Genomic DNA, 12,748 nt, shown 5'->3' with positions numbered 1-12,748 from the left:
ATACTACAAAGCAAATAGGGACATCCTAGCGCCCCAGCTCCTACAGATGTTTAGGGCAGCAATAGACGAGGGCCAACTTCCATCCTCTCTACGAGAAGCGTTTTTGGTGTCTCTACCTAAGCCCAACAGAGACCCTATGTCCATGAGCTCTTATCGCCCGTTGGCGATGCTCAACACAGACTATAAGATACTGGCCAAAATGCTTGCAGAGCATCTGGCACCGTTGGTACCGCATTTAGTCCACTCGGACCAAAATGGTTTCGTGCCAGCGAGGTCCACATCTCTGAATCTCAGGAGCTACTTCCGAGTAGTGGCGGAGGCAGCGGCAGTCTGGCCCAGGGCGGGTTGCCTGGTGCTAGACTTAGAAAGGGCCTTTGATTGCCTTGAGTGGGGCTACCTGATGGCGGTTTTGGAGGCGTATGGGCTGGAAGGAAACTTCCTACAAATGGTGGGCCTTCTGTTTAGGAACCCTGTGGTCCGCGTCTGCCTGGAGCCGTACATCTCGGAAGGGGTGGCGGTGGGCAGGGGCACCCGGCAGGGGTGTCCTCTGTCACCGCTGCTCTGCGCGCTAGCCATAGAACCCGCTAGCCATAGAACCCTTAGCCATGAGGCAGCTTCTGGCGGACGGCATCCCGCTAGGTGACGGCGTGCATCAAGTATCTTTATACGCAGATGACCTATTGGTCTTTGTCAGAGATGTATACCACATGCCGGAGCAGTTGGCCCCACTCCTGAGCCGCTTCGCCGGTCTCTCGGTGCTCCGAGTTAACGCAGGCAAGTCCTGCCTCTATGCCTTTACCAGCGAGGTGACCGACCCGGAGTATAGCCTACAGGGCACGAGAGTCCAGTGGCCAGAGGACACGTTTAAGTACTTGGACATCCAGATCTACCGCCGGCCGGCGGAGCTGATGGATGGGAACCTGGGTAGAGCGGTGGCGGCGCTCAAGGCACAGATAGGCTTTTGGTCCACGCTTCCCCTGACGCCCACAGGCAGAGTGGCACTGGCCAAAATGGTGATGCTCCCTTGTCTTCTATACTATTTTGCGAACCTGCCCTTGTTTGTGCCTGCGTCTTTCTTCTCCAAACTTAACAGGATCCTGCGTGACTTTATCTGGGGCACATCCCGACACCGCATGGCCCTCGGGAAACTGTTTCTATCCACAGACAAAAGTGGCCTGGCCGCCCCCTGCTTCGAGCACTACTATCTGGCAGCGTAGCTCCAGTGGATTGCCCGCTGGTTGGCAGACAGGGGGAGAGAGGACACTGCCACGGGCGAGCCACCCTACACGCTGGAGAGGATTACCGCGCTATTCCACCCGTTGGCGGCCAGGGCACGCCCCACCCTGCTGTTGCTAGGGGTAGCGTACAAATGCTTCCACAGGGCACTGTACCTCACAAGGAGGGTGCTCCCATACGCGCCTGCTGATAGCACGGGACCCACGTCTGGGCATACCCTTCCCACATAGGGTGAACAGCAAAACACACAAGATGATGGACGGAATGTTGCACAATGGCAAAACTTTCACCCCCAGTCACAGATCTGGGTTTAATCCATCGTTATTTTGCTCACCAAGCCACCCCAGTTCAGACATGGTCATATGCAAATCAGTCTTGACCCTGTGCCTCATGGGAACAGTCCAGCCTGAATGGAGACCTGGCTGCAGGAAACTTCCACACCTGATATAGCCGTGGCCTTACCTGCAGGGTATAACATCTTAAGATTGGACAGAGTTTCAAAACGGGGGGGGGGACAGCCTTTGTATACAAACCCCACATACAAGTCAGATTAATTGATTCCAACCTGGCCAGTTGGGGAGAAATTCTATCTTTCTCCCTGGCTTTAAGTGATAAAGAAACTTGGAAAGGATCCCTCATCTGCAGACCACCAGAAAGCAAGACTAACTTCCCCGCACAACTGCTGGAAGTATTAGCTCCACACGTATTAGCAAGCAAAAACTTTCTTCTACTGGGTGATTTTAATTACCATGCAGAGCTTCGACAAGATCCCAATACAATTGAATTAATCAACTGTTTACAGACTCTGGACTTACAATTATTAGAAACAGAGGCTACCCATGTGGCGGGCCACACTCTCGACTTAGAGTGTACAAACTCTAGCGAAGTCCACATCACAGAACTCCTCCCAGTTCTATGGTCCAACCATTCAATTATCAAATTTAATATCAATCTAACCCTCCCTAAATTGGCCCAGCAGAAGGAGATAAAAATGACACATGCTTGGAACAAAATAAATTATTTACAACAAGGGGTGGTGATGGACAGAGTCTCTGAATTAAGCAGAGTACTCTCACCCAGTCAAGAGATCAGGGCTAGATCCAACACCGTTTTTTAGCTCATTGCACCATCCCAGTTTCAGAACCTGGCTGTATGCAAATTAGTCTGTCCCTGGCCCAGTGCATCATGGGAACAGGGCAGACCAGACTACAAAAGCCAATTCTTACACTGGGAAGGAAACAAGCTTCCGGGGACCGGTTTCTGGCATTTCAGCCGTCTTCGGCCCAGCTTGCTTGAATCCTGATGGTGCAATGAGCAAGGGACTCACGACTGAGTATACCCTTCCACGCTTAGGGTGGACAAAATTATTTACAACAAGGGGTGGTGATGGACAGAGTCTCTGAATTAAGCAGAGTACTCTCACCCAGTCAAGAGATCAGGGCTAGATCCAACACCGTTTTTTAGCTCATTGCACCATCCCAGTTTCAGAACCTGGCTGTATGCAAATTAGTCTGTCCCTGGCCCAGTGCATCATGGGAACAGGGCAGACCAGACTACAAAAGCCAATTCTTACACTGGGAAGGAAACAAGCTTCCGGGGACCGGTTTCTGGCATTTCAGCCGTCTTCGGCCCGGCTTGCTTGAATCCTGATGGTGCAATGAGCAAGGGACTCACGTCTGAGTATACCCTTCCACGCTTAGGGTGGACAAAATTATTTACAACAAGGGGTGGTGATGGACAGAGTCTCTGAATTAAGCAGAGTACTCTCACCCAGTCAAGAGATCAGGGCTAGATCCAACACCGTTTTTTAGCTCATTGCACCATCCCAGTTTCAGAACCTGGCTGTATGCAAATTAGTCTGTCCCTGGCCCAGTGCATCATGGGAACAGGGCAGACCAGACTACAAAAGCCAATTCTTACACTGGGAAGGAAACAAGCTTCCGGGGACCGGTTTCTGGCATTTCAGCCGTCTTCGGCCCGGCTTGCTTGAATCCTGATGGTGCAATGAGCAAGGAACTCACGTCTGAGTATACCCTTCCACGCTTAGGGTGGACAAAATTATTTACAACAAGGGGTGGTGATGGACAGAGTCTCTGAATTAAGCAGAGTACTCTCACCCAGTCAAGAGATCAGGGCTAGATCCAACACCGTTTTTTAGCTCATTGCACCATCCCAGTTTCAGAACCTGGCTGTATGCAAATTAGTCTGTCCCTGGCCCAGTGCATCATGGGAACAGGGCAGACCAGACTACAAAAGCCAATTCTTACACTGGGAAGGAAACAAGCTTCCGGGGACCGGTTTCTGGCATTTCAGCCGTCTTCGGCCCGGCTTGCTTGAATCCTGATGGTGCAATGAGCAAGGGACTCACGTCTGAGTATAACCTTCCACGCTTAGGGTGGACAAAATTATTTACAACAAGGGGTGGTGATGGACAGAGTCTCTGAATTAAGCAGAGTACTCCCACCCAGTCAAGAGATCAGGGCTAGATCCAACACCGTTTTTTAGCTCACCACCCCCTGTTGTTTAATTATTTTGTCCACCATAAGCGTGGAAGGGGATACTCAGACGTGAGTCCCTTGCTCATTGCACCATCAGGATTCAAGCAAGCCGGGCCGAAGACGGCTGTAATGCCAGAAACCGGTCCCCGGAAGCTTGTTTCCTTCCCAGTGAAAGAATTGGCTTTTGTAGTCTGGTCTGCCCTGTTCCCATGATGCACTGGGCCAGGGACAGGCTAATTTGCATACAGCCAGGTTCTGAAACTGGGATGGTGCAATGAGCTAAAAAACGGTGGTGGATCTAGCCCTGATCTCTTGACTGGGTGAGAGATTCTGCTTAATTCAGAAACTCTGTCCATCACCACCCCCTGTTGTTTAATTATTTTGTCCACCATAAGCGTGGAAGGGGATACTCAGACGTGAGTCCCTTGCTCATTGCACCATCAGGATTCAAGCAAGCCGGGCCGAAGACGGCTGTAATGCCAGAAACCGGTCCCCGGAAGCTTGTTTCCTTCCCAGTGAAAGAATTGGCTTTTGTAGTCTGGTCTGCCCTGTTCCCATGATGCACTGGGCCAGGGACAGACTAATTTGCATACAGCCAGGTTCTGAAACTGGGATGGTGCAATGAGCTAAAAAACGGTGGTGGATCTAGCCCTGATCTCTTGACTGGGTGAGAGATTCTGCTTAATTCAGAAACTCTGTCCATCACCACCCCCTGTTGTTTAATTATTTTGTCCACCATAAGCGTGGAAGGGGATACTCAGACGTGAGTCCCTTGCTCATTGCACCATCAGGATTCAAGCAAGCCGGGCCGAAGACGGCTGTAATGCCAGAAACCGGTCCCCGGAAGCTTGTTTCCTTCCCAGTGAAAGAATTGGCTTTTGTAGTCTGGTCTGCCCTGTTCCCATGATGCACTGGGCCAGGGACAGACTAATTTGCATACAGCCAGGTTCTGAAACTGGGATGGTGCAATGAGCTAAAAAACGGTGGTGGATCTAGCCCTGATCTCTTGACTGGGTGAGAGATTCTGCTTAATTCAGAAACTCTGTCCATCACCACCCCCTGTTGTTTAATTATTTTGTCCACCATAAGCGTGGAAGGGGATACTCAGACGTGAGTCCCTTGCTCATTGCACCATCAGGATTCAAGCAAGCCGGGCCGAAGACGGCTGTAATGCCAGAAACCGGTCCCCGGAAGCTTGTTTCCTTCCCAGTGAAAGAATTGGCTTTTGTAGTCTGGTCTGCCCTGTTCCCATGATGCACTGGGCCAGGGACAGACTAATTTGCATACAGCCAGGTTCTGAAACTGGGATGGTGCAATGAGCTAAAAAACGGTGGTGGATCTAGCCCTGATCTCTTGACTGGGTGAGAGATTCTGCTTAATTCAGAAACTCTGTCCATCACCACCCCCTGTTGTTTAATTATTTTGTCCACCATAAGCGTGGAAGGGGATACTCAGACGTGAGTCCCTTGCTCATTGCACCATCAGGATTCAAGCAAGCCGGGCCGAAGATGGCTGTAATGCCAGAAACCGGTCCCCGGAAGCTTGTTTCCTTCCCAGTGAAAGAATTGGCTTTTGTAGTCTGGTCTGCCCTGTTCCCATGATGCACTGGGCCAGGGACAGACTAATTTGCATACAGCCAGGTTCTGAAACTGGGATGGTGCAATGAGCTAAAAAACGGTGGTGGATCTAGCCCTGATCTCTTGACTGGGTGAGAGATTCTGCTTAATTCAGAAACTCTGTCCATCACCACCCCCTGTTGTTTAATTAATTGGAACAAAATAAAGGTAGATTCCTTTATGCTTTCCTTTATACCTCCCACCATCAACCCCGATTCAGACCTGAACCAAGTAGTAATCGGCCTCGACTCAGCCATAACGGCCTCCTTGGATACTATAGCACCCAAGCAAGCTAGGAAGTGTCCAAATAAAAGATCCCCCTGGTTCACCACAGAGCTAAAACCGGCCAAGCTGGCTTCAAGAGTCGCTGAACGTAAGTGGCGGAAAACAAAAAGAGTAGAAGACAGAACCTTATACAAGACCCTTCACAAAGAATACATGAACCAGATAACTACAGCAAAAAAGACCTACCTAGGCCTTAAGATCACCCAAGCTGGTAATTCCCACAAGGAACTATATAATATAGTAAAAGAATTTACAAACCCCGCGGCATGCCAGCCCCCCGCAGTGGAGTCCCAGGAATGGGTAGATACTCTTTCATCATATTTCTGTGACAAAATTAACATCAACCACGAATCTTTTCCAAAACCTAATCTGGTTTCAAACCCTGTAAATAACGATAGTCTGAAAAATTCTGAGTCTCCATCACTTCACTTTACTCTAAGTGAATTCAATAAAATATCGGAGGAAGAGATCGGAATCACAATGAAGAAAGCCAAATCTGGATCTCCCAGTGATGCAGCTTCAGCCCAAATCCTAACCAAAATAATCCCGGCTTTAGTACCCCAATTATGTACCATTTTCAATATCTCACTGTCCCAAGCAATATTTCCGGAACTCTGGAAGGAAGCTACCGTTAGACCCATACTGAAGAAAAGCAACGCAGACACAAAATTACCAATCAATTAACGCCCCATATCTCTCTTACCTTTATTTGGCAAACTACTGGAGTCTAGTATAAATAAACAGCTGACTAACCATCTGGAAAAGCACAAACTGCTGGACCCATCACAGTCGGGGTTCAGAGCCCGTCATAGTACGGAGACTGCCGTCTTGGAGGTAGTTGATAACATCCGCTCTGCACTTGACTCCAAGAAATCAGCAATTCTGATTTTACTGGACTTGTAGGCGGCCTTCGACACCATCTCACACAGTATCCTACTGGAACGACTGCGTGGGATTGGTGTCGAGGGCACGGCCCTAAGTTGGATTCAAAGCTATCTTTCGGGGAGGAAATCTAGAGTTAAAATCGGACCCTTTTCATCGGGATCCACTAACAATGACAAAGGTGTTCCTCAAGGATCTATATTAAGTCCAACTCTATTCAATGTATATCTGTCGCCCCTTGCCAAAATAATTACGGACCATGGATTTGATACGGTATCTTATGCCGATGACACCCAAATCCTAGTCACCATGGGCCCGGATATCACCGATACAAGACACAGGTTCCAGCAGTGCATGATATCGGTGAAAGAATGGATGTCAAACAACTACCTCATGTTGAATGAGGGTAAGACTGAAATCATTTTATTCGGCTCAGCTAAGAAGACATGGACAGAGGAATGGTGGCCAACTACTTTAGGGCCTTGTCCAAAACCAAAGAGTGTAGTAAGAAACTTGGGTATAATCTTGATGATAATCTATCAATGATCCCCCATGTCAATAAAACCGTGCAAACCAGTATGGGTCTGATGCGCAGCCTGAAAAAGGTATTCAAATGGATACCCCTCGCTTCACGCAAACCGCTAGTCCAGGGGCTCATAACCAGCCGCATAGATTATGGCAATTCGCTACTGGCAGATATTAACGAAGGATGCCTGACAAAACTCCAGACCCTGCAAAATACGGCAGCCAGGATGATCCTGGATCTACCTCCCCGTACCCCTTCTATTCCTTGCCTGAAAAAACTCCACTGGCTGTCAGTTAGACAGCGTATAAAATTAAAAATTTGCTGTCTTGTGCACAAATCCTTACAGGGCCAAGGACCAAAGTACTTGATGGAAAAACTTACAGAATACTGTCCCACAAGAACCCTGAGATCCTCTAACAAACGCCTCTTAAAGATCCCGAAAGTGCGCACTGTTAGAAATGGCGACAGAAGTTTCTCAAAAATCGGCCCGGTTAACTGGAACTCTCTCCCTCTTACTTTAAGAAGCAACAATAATCACAAATCATTCAGAAGGAATTTGAAAACTTGGTTATTTTAATTATCTCTATCTAAAAAGTTCTGTTCACAAATAGGGTAATCTGTCACAGCGCTATGAGACCTAAGGGTGACCTATGCGCTATACAAATTAAAATACATACATACATACATATCAGTGTGGAGCCGCAAAGTGTCATTTGATGGCACATTGAGGTACTACTGAAAAGATTCTGTATTCAGTATCACACCTGGGGAATATTTAAAAAACTGACAATTATTTTGACCCTAGTGTCATGCTAATCAAGTGAGGGCACAGAGCATTAGGTAAGTTCCTGAACTCTTCCAGTGAAAATTAGGGGTGCACAAAACATGTCCTCTTAGTAGACAGTGGACTCCTGTCCGTGACATATCACATTAAGTGGTGGTGGCAGCATAGAGTGTTTTGTGAATTTGACCAAACCATTTTTTCTATGCCAGTGACAGCTACTTTTACTGTCCCTCTTGTGTAAAGTTCTGGGGTTATGCGAAACCTAGAACATTGTTCTGACATGCAGTGGGTATTTACCCTTGTTCTGACATTCAATTGGTATTTTGAGTCCGTGTGTATGTAACACACACATATTGTACTAGTACTGCATGTTCTGGGACTCTGAGTACTGGGGATACTTGGATCCATTATGGATGGGCCTATTTTACCCTGGCACAAGATAGAGGGTGAGGACAAATTCCGCGGACAGTGGAAGTGTGTTACCTGCATTCATGGGGAGGGATAGTAGAGGCCCAGACACTGAAAAGACAAGAGGGATACAGGAATGCTTTTAGAAATTCCTTGCAGGTCCTATTAGCAAAGGCAGACAACTCACATCTCATTTTGCCGCTGTTTTGGGTTCCTCCTGCTTGGAGTCATCCCCAGTGAGAACTGTTGTGAGAAACCTCAGTTTACACAAATGCTGTATCTGAAGAGCAGCCGGGAAAGAGAACTACTCCAAACCGGTTCTGATGCCTTTGAGAGTGGACCCACACCCCATGTATGAAGAAAAGGTTTATAAAAGTAGAAGATCCAAACCAGAGCACTTGGCTCCAATTCCAAGTTTTTCATAACCAAGGAAGGGCATGCTTTACAGACTCGAAGGGCTGCTGTGTGCTCTGGGCTGGTTTCTGGAAGACATCTAGTCTCCCAGTGGTGACATCACCTAAAACCTGCAACTTGCTGGAAAAGATGGGGGTCTGCCTAAAAGCCTGACTGCACAGAGAGGAAAGGAGAGTGCCTTGTCTTGTAGTAGAAGAGACTGTCCAGAGGAGTACCCATACATGTTCCTGGCATGTGGAGCACACTGAAGCAGGTGACTGTGAAGAGAAGTGAAGGTGAGCCTGTAATAATCCAATGATGGAGAGTAGATACTAATATAAAGGTATTGGAATAATATTTATTAATGCTACAGAGAAGAACTGGTGTTCCCATCAGAAAGCTAGGGAGCTAACTGACAAGTTAGAATACAGATAGCTCAAGGCATACTATGACATAAGCTAACAAGGAATGTACATCTTAAAGAGATAGGATACAATATAAGTAAAGAGAATACAACAGAGCCTGACCCTAACACTGCAGGGCTCTCTGGTCTGGTGAGTACTGAGCTTTGGCCTCCAGCCACCTAACCAAACTGAAGATGTTTTAAATATTAATCATGCAAGTTGGAAATGTATTACTGGGGGGGCTTCATAGGGGTTTAGGGGGTCATAACATGATTGCCATGAGTGACAATGCCTCAACTCTCACTGCAGGCATGCAAGAGCCTCACAATTGGTCAGAATGGGGCCTAGAAATGCCTCTCCAAAGCAGGGGAGAAGACCTGGGGGGCATAAAGTACAGAGGTGGCCCACAGCGTAAGTTATTAATATTATTAATGAGGGTGTGTTCTGAATATAAAAGAGCTAATGCTGAATGGAGAAGCATTCACAAATACATCAAATTATTTATTGTCTAATTTGAACATCCACAAAATTCGATTGGCTGATTTAACAAGTGACTGATAGTCCTATTCATCAATATATCAAGAGGGGTCCTTCAAAAAAGCCAATGGCTGAAGATGTCCAAAAGCCCAATTTTGTGATGTGTGTTAAGCCAGACCTAAAAGACAGTACAATTAGCAGATCCAATGTTAATGCCCTAAGCATGGCCAAGGTTATCCCAAGTACTACATGGCACACTTTTCGGACATTGGCCTAAGTATGTTTCATTTTGGACTTAGACGTGTCAAAGAAGGGTGTATTCCAGATAGTATTCCAGAATACACTTCTCAAAAACAAAATATGAGTGAAACCAAAAGGGGCATTAATGTGTGGCAACACAACAAGCAACTTATGCACTTTTTAAATGTTGCAAAGCTAGAAGCATACTAGCATGATTTGAACCAAACACCCAACTCTTTGATAGAGTGTGAAAGCCAGGATTAGAACCCATGTTTCTAGATTTAAAGGTCAGCCACTTAGTCACTAAATGACATATCCTCCTAGGTGATGATAGAGAAGACAAACTTAAAAGCACACACCTAATTGGCAAATAGCATACACCAATTAATTGTAATGTGGATCAGGGTCTCGAGTAACACGTTTGACATTTTAGATTATCAAGCCTCTCTCTGACGCTGCCGAAAATGGTAAAAGGATCGACTCAAATCCAAGGCTGTATTGAAACTGGTACAGCAAGCAGCACCCCATTCCCAGACCTCAAGCCCACCTTCTGAATCAGTACCTTATTGCATGCCGGCCTCAATGCCCACAGGCCCAACCATGCCCAGGATCACAAAACCTAGGGGCAAGATCTGCACTTTCCAAATACCACATGAATTCACAGCTGGAGCAACTGGCTGCAGTGTGTTTTCAGTCTTCAGAAAGTGGTAAAGGCTGCTTTATAGTGTAACTAAGAAAAGAGAGAGGGGGGGACGGGGAGTGAAAAAGAGGTCCAGTGCCTGTGCTCCAAAACTAGGTATTCTCCAAATAGGGGTGTCACTGTTACTAAAGAAGATCTAAAGAAAGAAGAAGATGTAGGAAGTAGCTAGGATAGTCAACAAGACTATATTACGTGTTGCCCTCACACATCACAAGGGATGTCATGCTTCATCATAGGGCCCGATGAGGGTTGCTCCATGTTGGGCCAGCGCTGCAATGCTCAACATGTCCGCTGAAGGGTCACTTTAGTGGAGATCTTTTGATATTCCTGCCGCATGATGCATTTGAGGGAGTGCTCCTAGAGAAGGGAGTGAGCATAAAACCGACCAGGGGATATTAGTACTATGTAATTTTAATGGGTGAATTTATCTTTCAGATTAAAAAAACAGATAGTTGGTGCTACTAGTGGGATGTAATGTCCCTTAGTAATCAAATGTGAATGCGAATGGGAGAGCATTCGGGCAGACGGAAGGAAGGGTAGGAGCAGCCACAAGAAGCAACCGACAAACCTATGTGACGATGTGCACCCTTTTGTCCTGACCTATGGGGATCATTCCCTATACAGAATAGGTTGGATGACCAAAAATAGGATCCAATAGGTGGCACAAATCTACTAGAGGGGGGCCCTCTCATCTTAAACTACATGCAATGTTTCTGGTCCTGAAGAAGCGCCGGTGATATGTCGAGACCAATAGGGGTGTGAAACATGTTGATCCATTTAATTTTTTTCACTCATATTCACATTTAACTACTAAGGGACATTAGAATCCACTAGTAGCTCCAAATATATATTTTTTTAATCTGACAGGAATCCAACCCATTAAAATATCATAGTACCGAAATCCCATAGTCAGTTTTATACTCACTCACTTCCCCAGGAGCAATCCTTCAAACGCATCATACGGCAAGAATATTATAAGATCTCAGCCGAAGTGACCCTTAGGGGGACTCGTAGGGCATTGCAGTGCCGGCCCGACGAGGAGCAACTGCCCTATGATGAAGCATGACATTACTTTGGATGTGTGAGTGCATGAAAAGTAATAGTCTTGTTCACTGTCCTATTTACTTCCTAGATCCTCTTCTTTGTTTAGATCTTCTTTAGGAACAGTGACCCTCCTATTTGGAGAATGCTTTATAGTGTAACCTTACTGACCCTGCAAAGCATTTTCAAGACCCTTGGTAACTCTGGAAAGCGCTCCGGTGCCCTGCACAGGGTGTGGACCATGCTCTTTAACCTCTTCACTGCAGCGCGAATTCCGCCTCAGTGCTGGACATTCAATCGCGGGCGTGGTAATGACGGCTCCCAGCCGTCATGAGCACGCGCCCACTGTGACTCATAACGGCCGGGAGCCACCATGAGCATGGAAGAGGTTAAGACACCACTAAATAAATTAAATGTACTGTCAAGGTCAAAGATGCAACAATGATACCAACCTGACAGCTAGGCCAGCTATGAAAAGACCAATCGCCACAACATCCATCTGGTTCCAGAACTCAGTGATGTACATCCTGACTTTAGTCACAAATCTCATATCTTCGTGGTCATAGAGGAGCTACAAAAAACAACAATATTATGTTTTAATGCTTCTATAAGTGTGATCTTTGGATTATTATGTATCTTTGTAATATTGGATTTCTTCAATGCTGTAAAGAGCTGTAACACCCCTGTGGTATGGATCATGTCATAGAGAAATTCTAATTAATAAATAACATTTCTGCTCAAACATATCATGAGTACAATGCTAAGCATCACACACCCTTGACCCAATCACATGATGAAGAAAGAGGGGCTACACTGGCCTCCATTTCTTCCCCAATTTATAGGTGAACCTCGGCCTGTAAACTGTGTAAATCCTCATGCCAAGCCTGGTGGGACACAGACACTCCTCAGCACACATGATCCAGCCCTCTACAGATGGCTCAGAATCTAAATGAATCAGGCAAAATCTGTATGATACCCAAATATCATCATCATCATCATCAAAATCTTTATTTCGGTAATTATATCACCATAAAAGATATACATAGTTCATTTCAAAAGTATTAAAACATAGAATAATAAAACATCACAGTCCATCCGGGTACATAATAATTTGCCATGAACAAATTTATGGGTTTAATCTACAGTCGGTTAATAATCAGTGACCAGCCTTAAGGTATTTGCTTCTCAAGTACCACATTGCTCCCAGATATTTGGCAACAGCAAAGACAATGTGATCAGTCAAATCTGATTTAAGAAC

General features: G+C 46.3%; 1 protein-coding gene across 1 annotated transcript in view; it reads right to left on the bottom strand.

The window, feature by feature from the left end:
* LOC144773624 (transient receptor potential cation channel subfamily M member 2-like) overlaps positions 1 to 12,748 on the bottom strand; it is a 536,579-nt gene that overhangs the window by 404,687 nt on the left and 119,144 nt on the right. The window contains exon 9 of the mRNA XM_078658772.1: positions 11,943 to 12,061. Within this exon, the coding sequence (XP_078514898.1) occupies positions 11,943 to 12,061 (119 nt within the window). The remainder of the gene's footprint in view (positions 1 to 11,942; positions 12,062 to 12,748) is intronic.

Source organism: Lissotriton helveticus, chromosome 8, assembly GCF_964261635.1.
Source record: "Lissotriton helveticus chromosome 8, aLisHel1.1, whole genome shotgun sequence".
NCBI classification, from domain to species: Eukaryota; Metazoa; Chordata; class Amphibia; order Caudata; family Salamandridae; genus Lissotriton; species Lissotriton helveticus.
The sequence above is the reverse complement of the archived record's forward strand: the minus strand, read 5'-3'. Positions and strand labels throughout refer to the sequence as shown.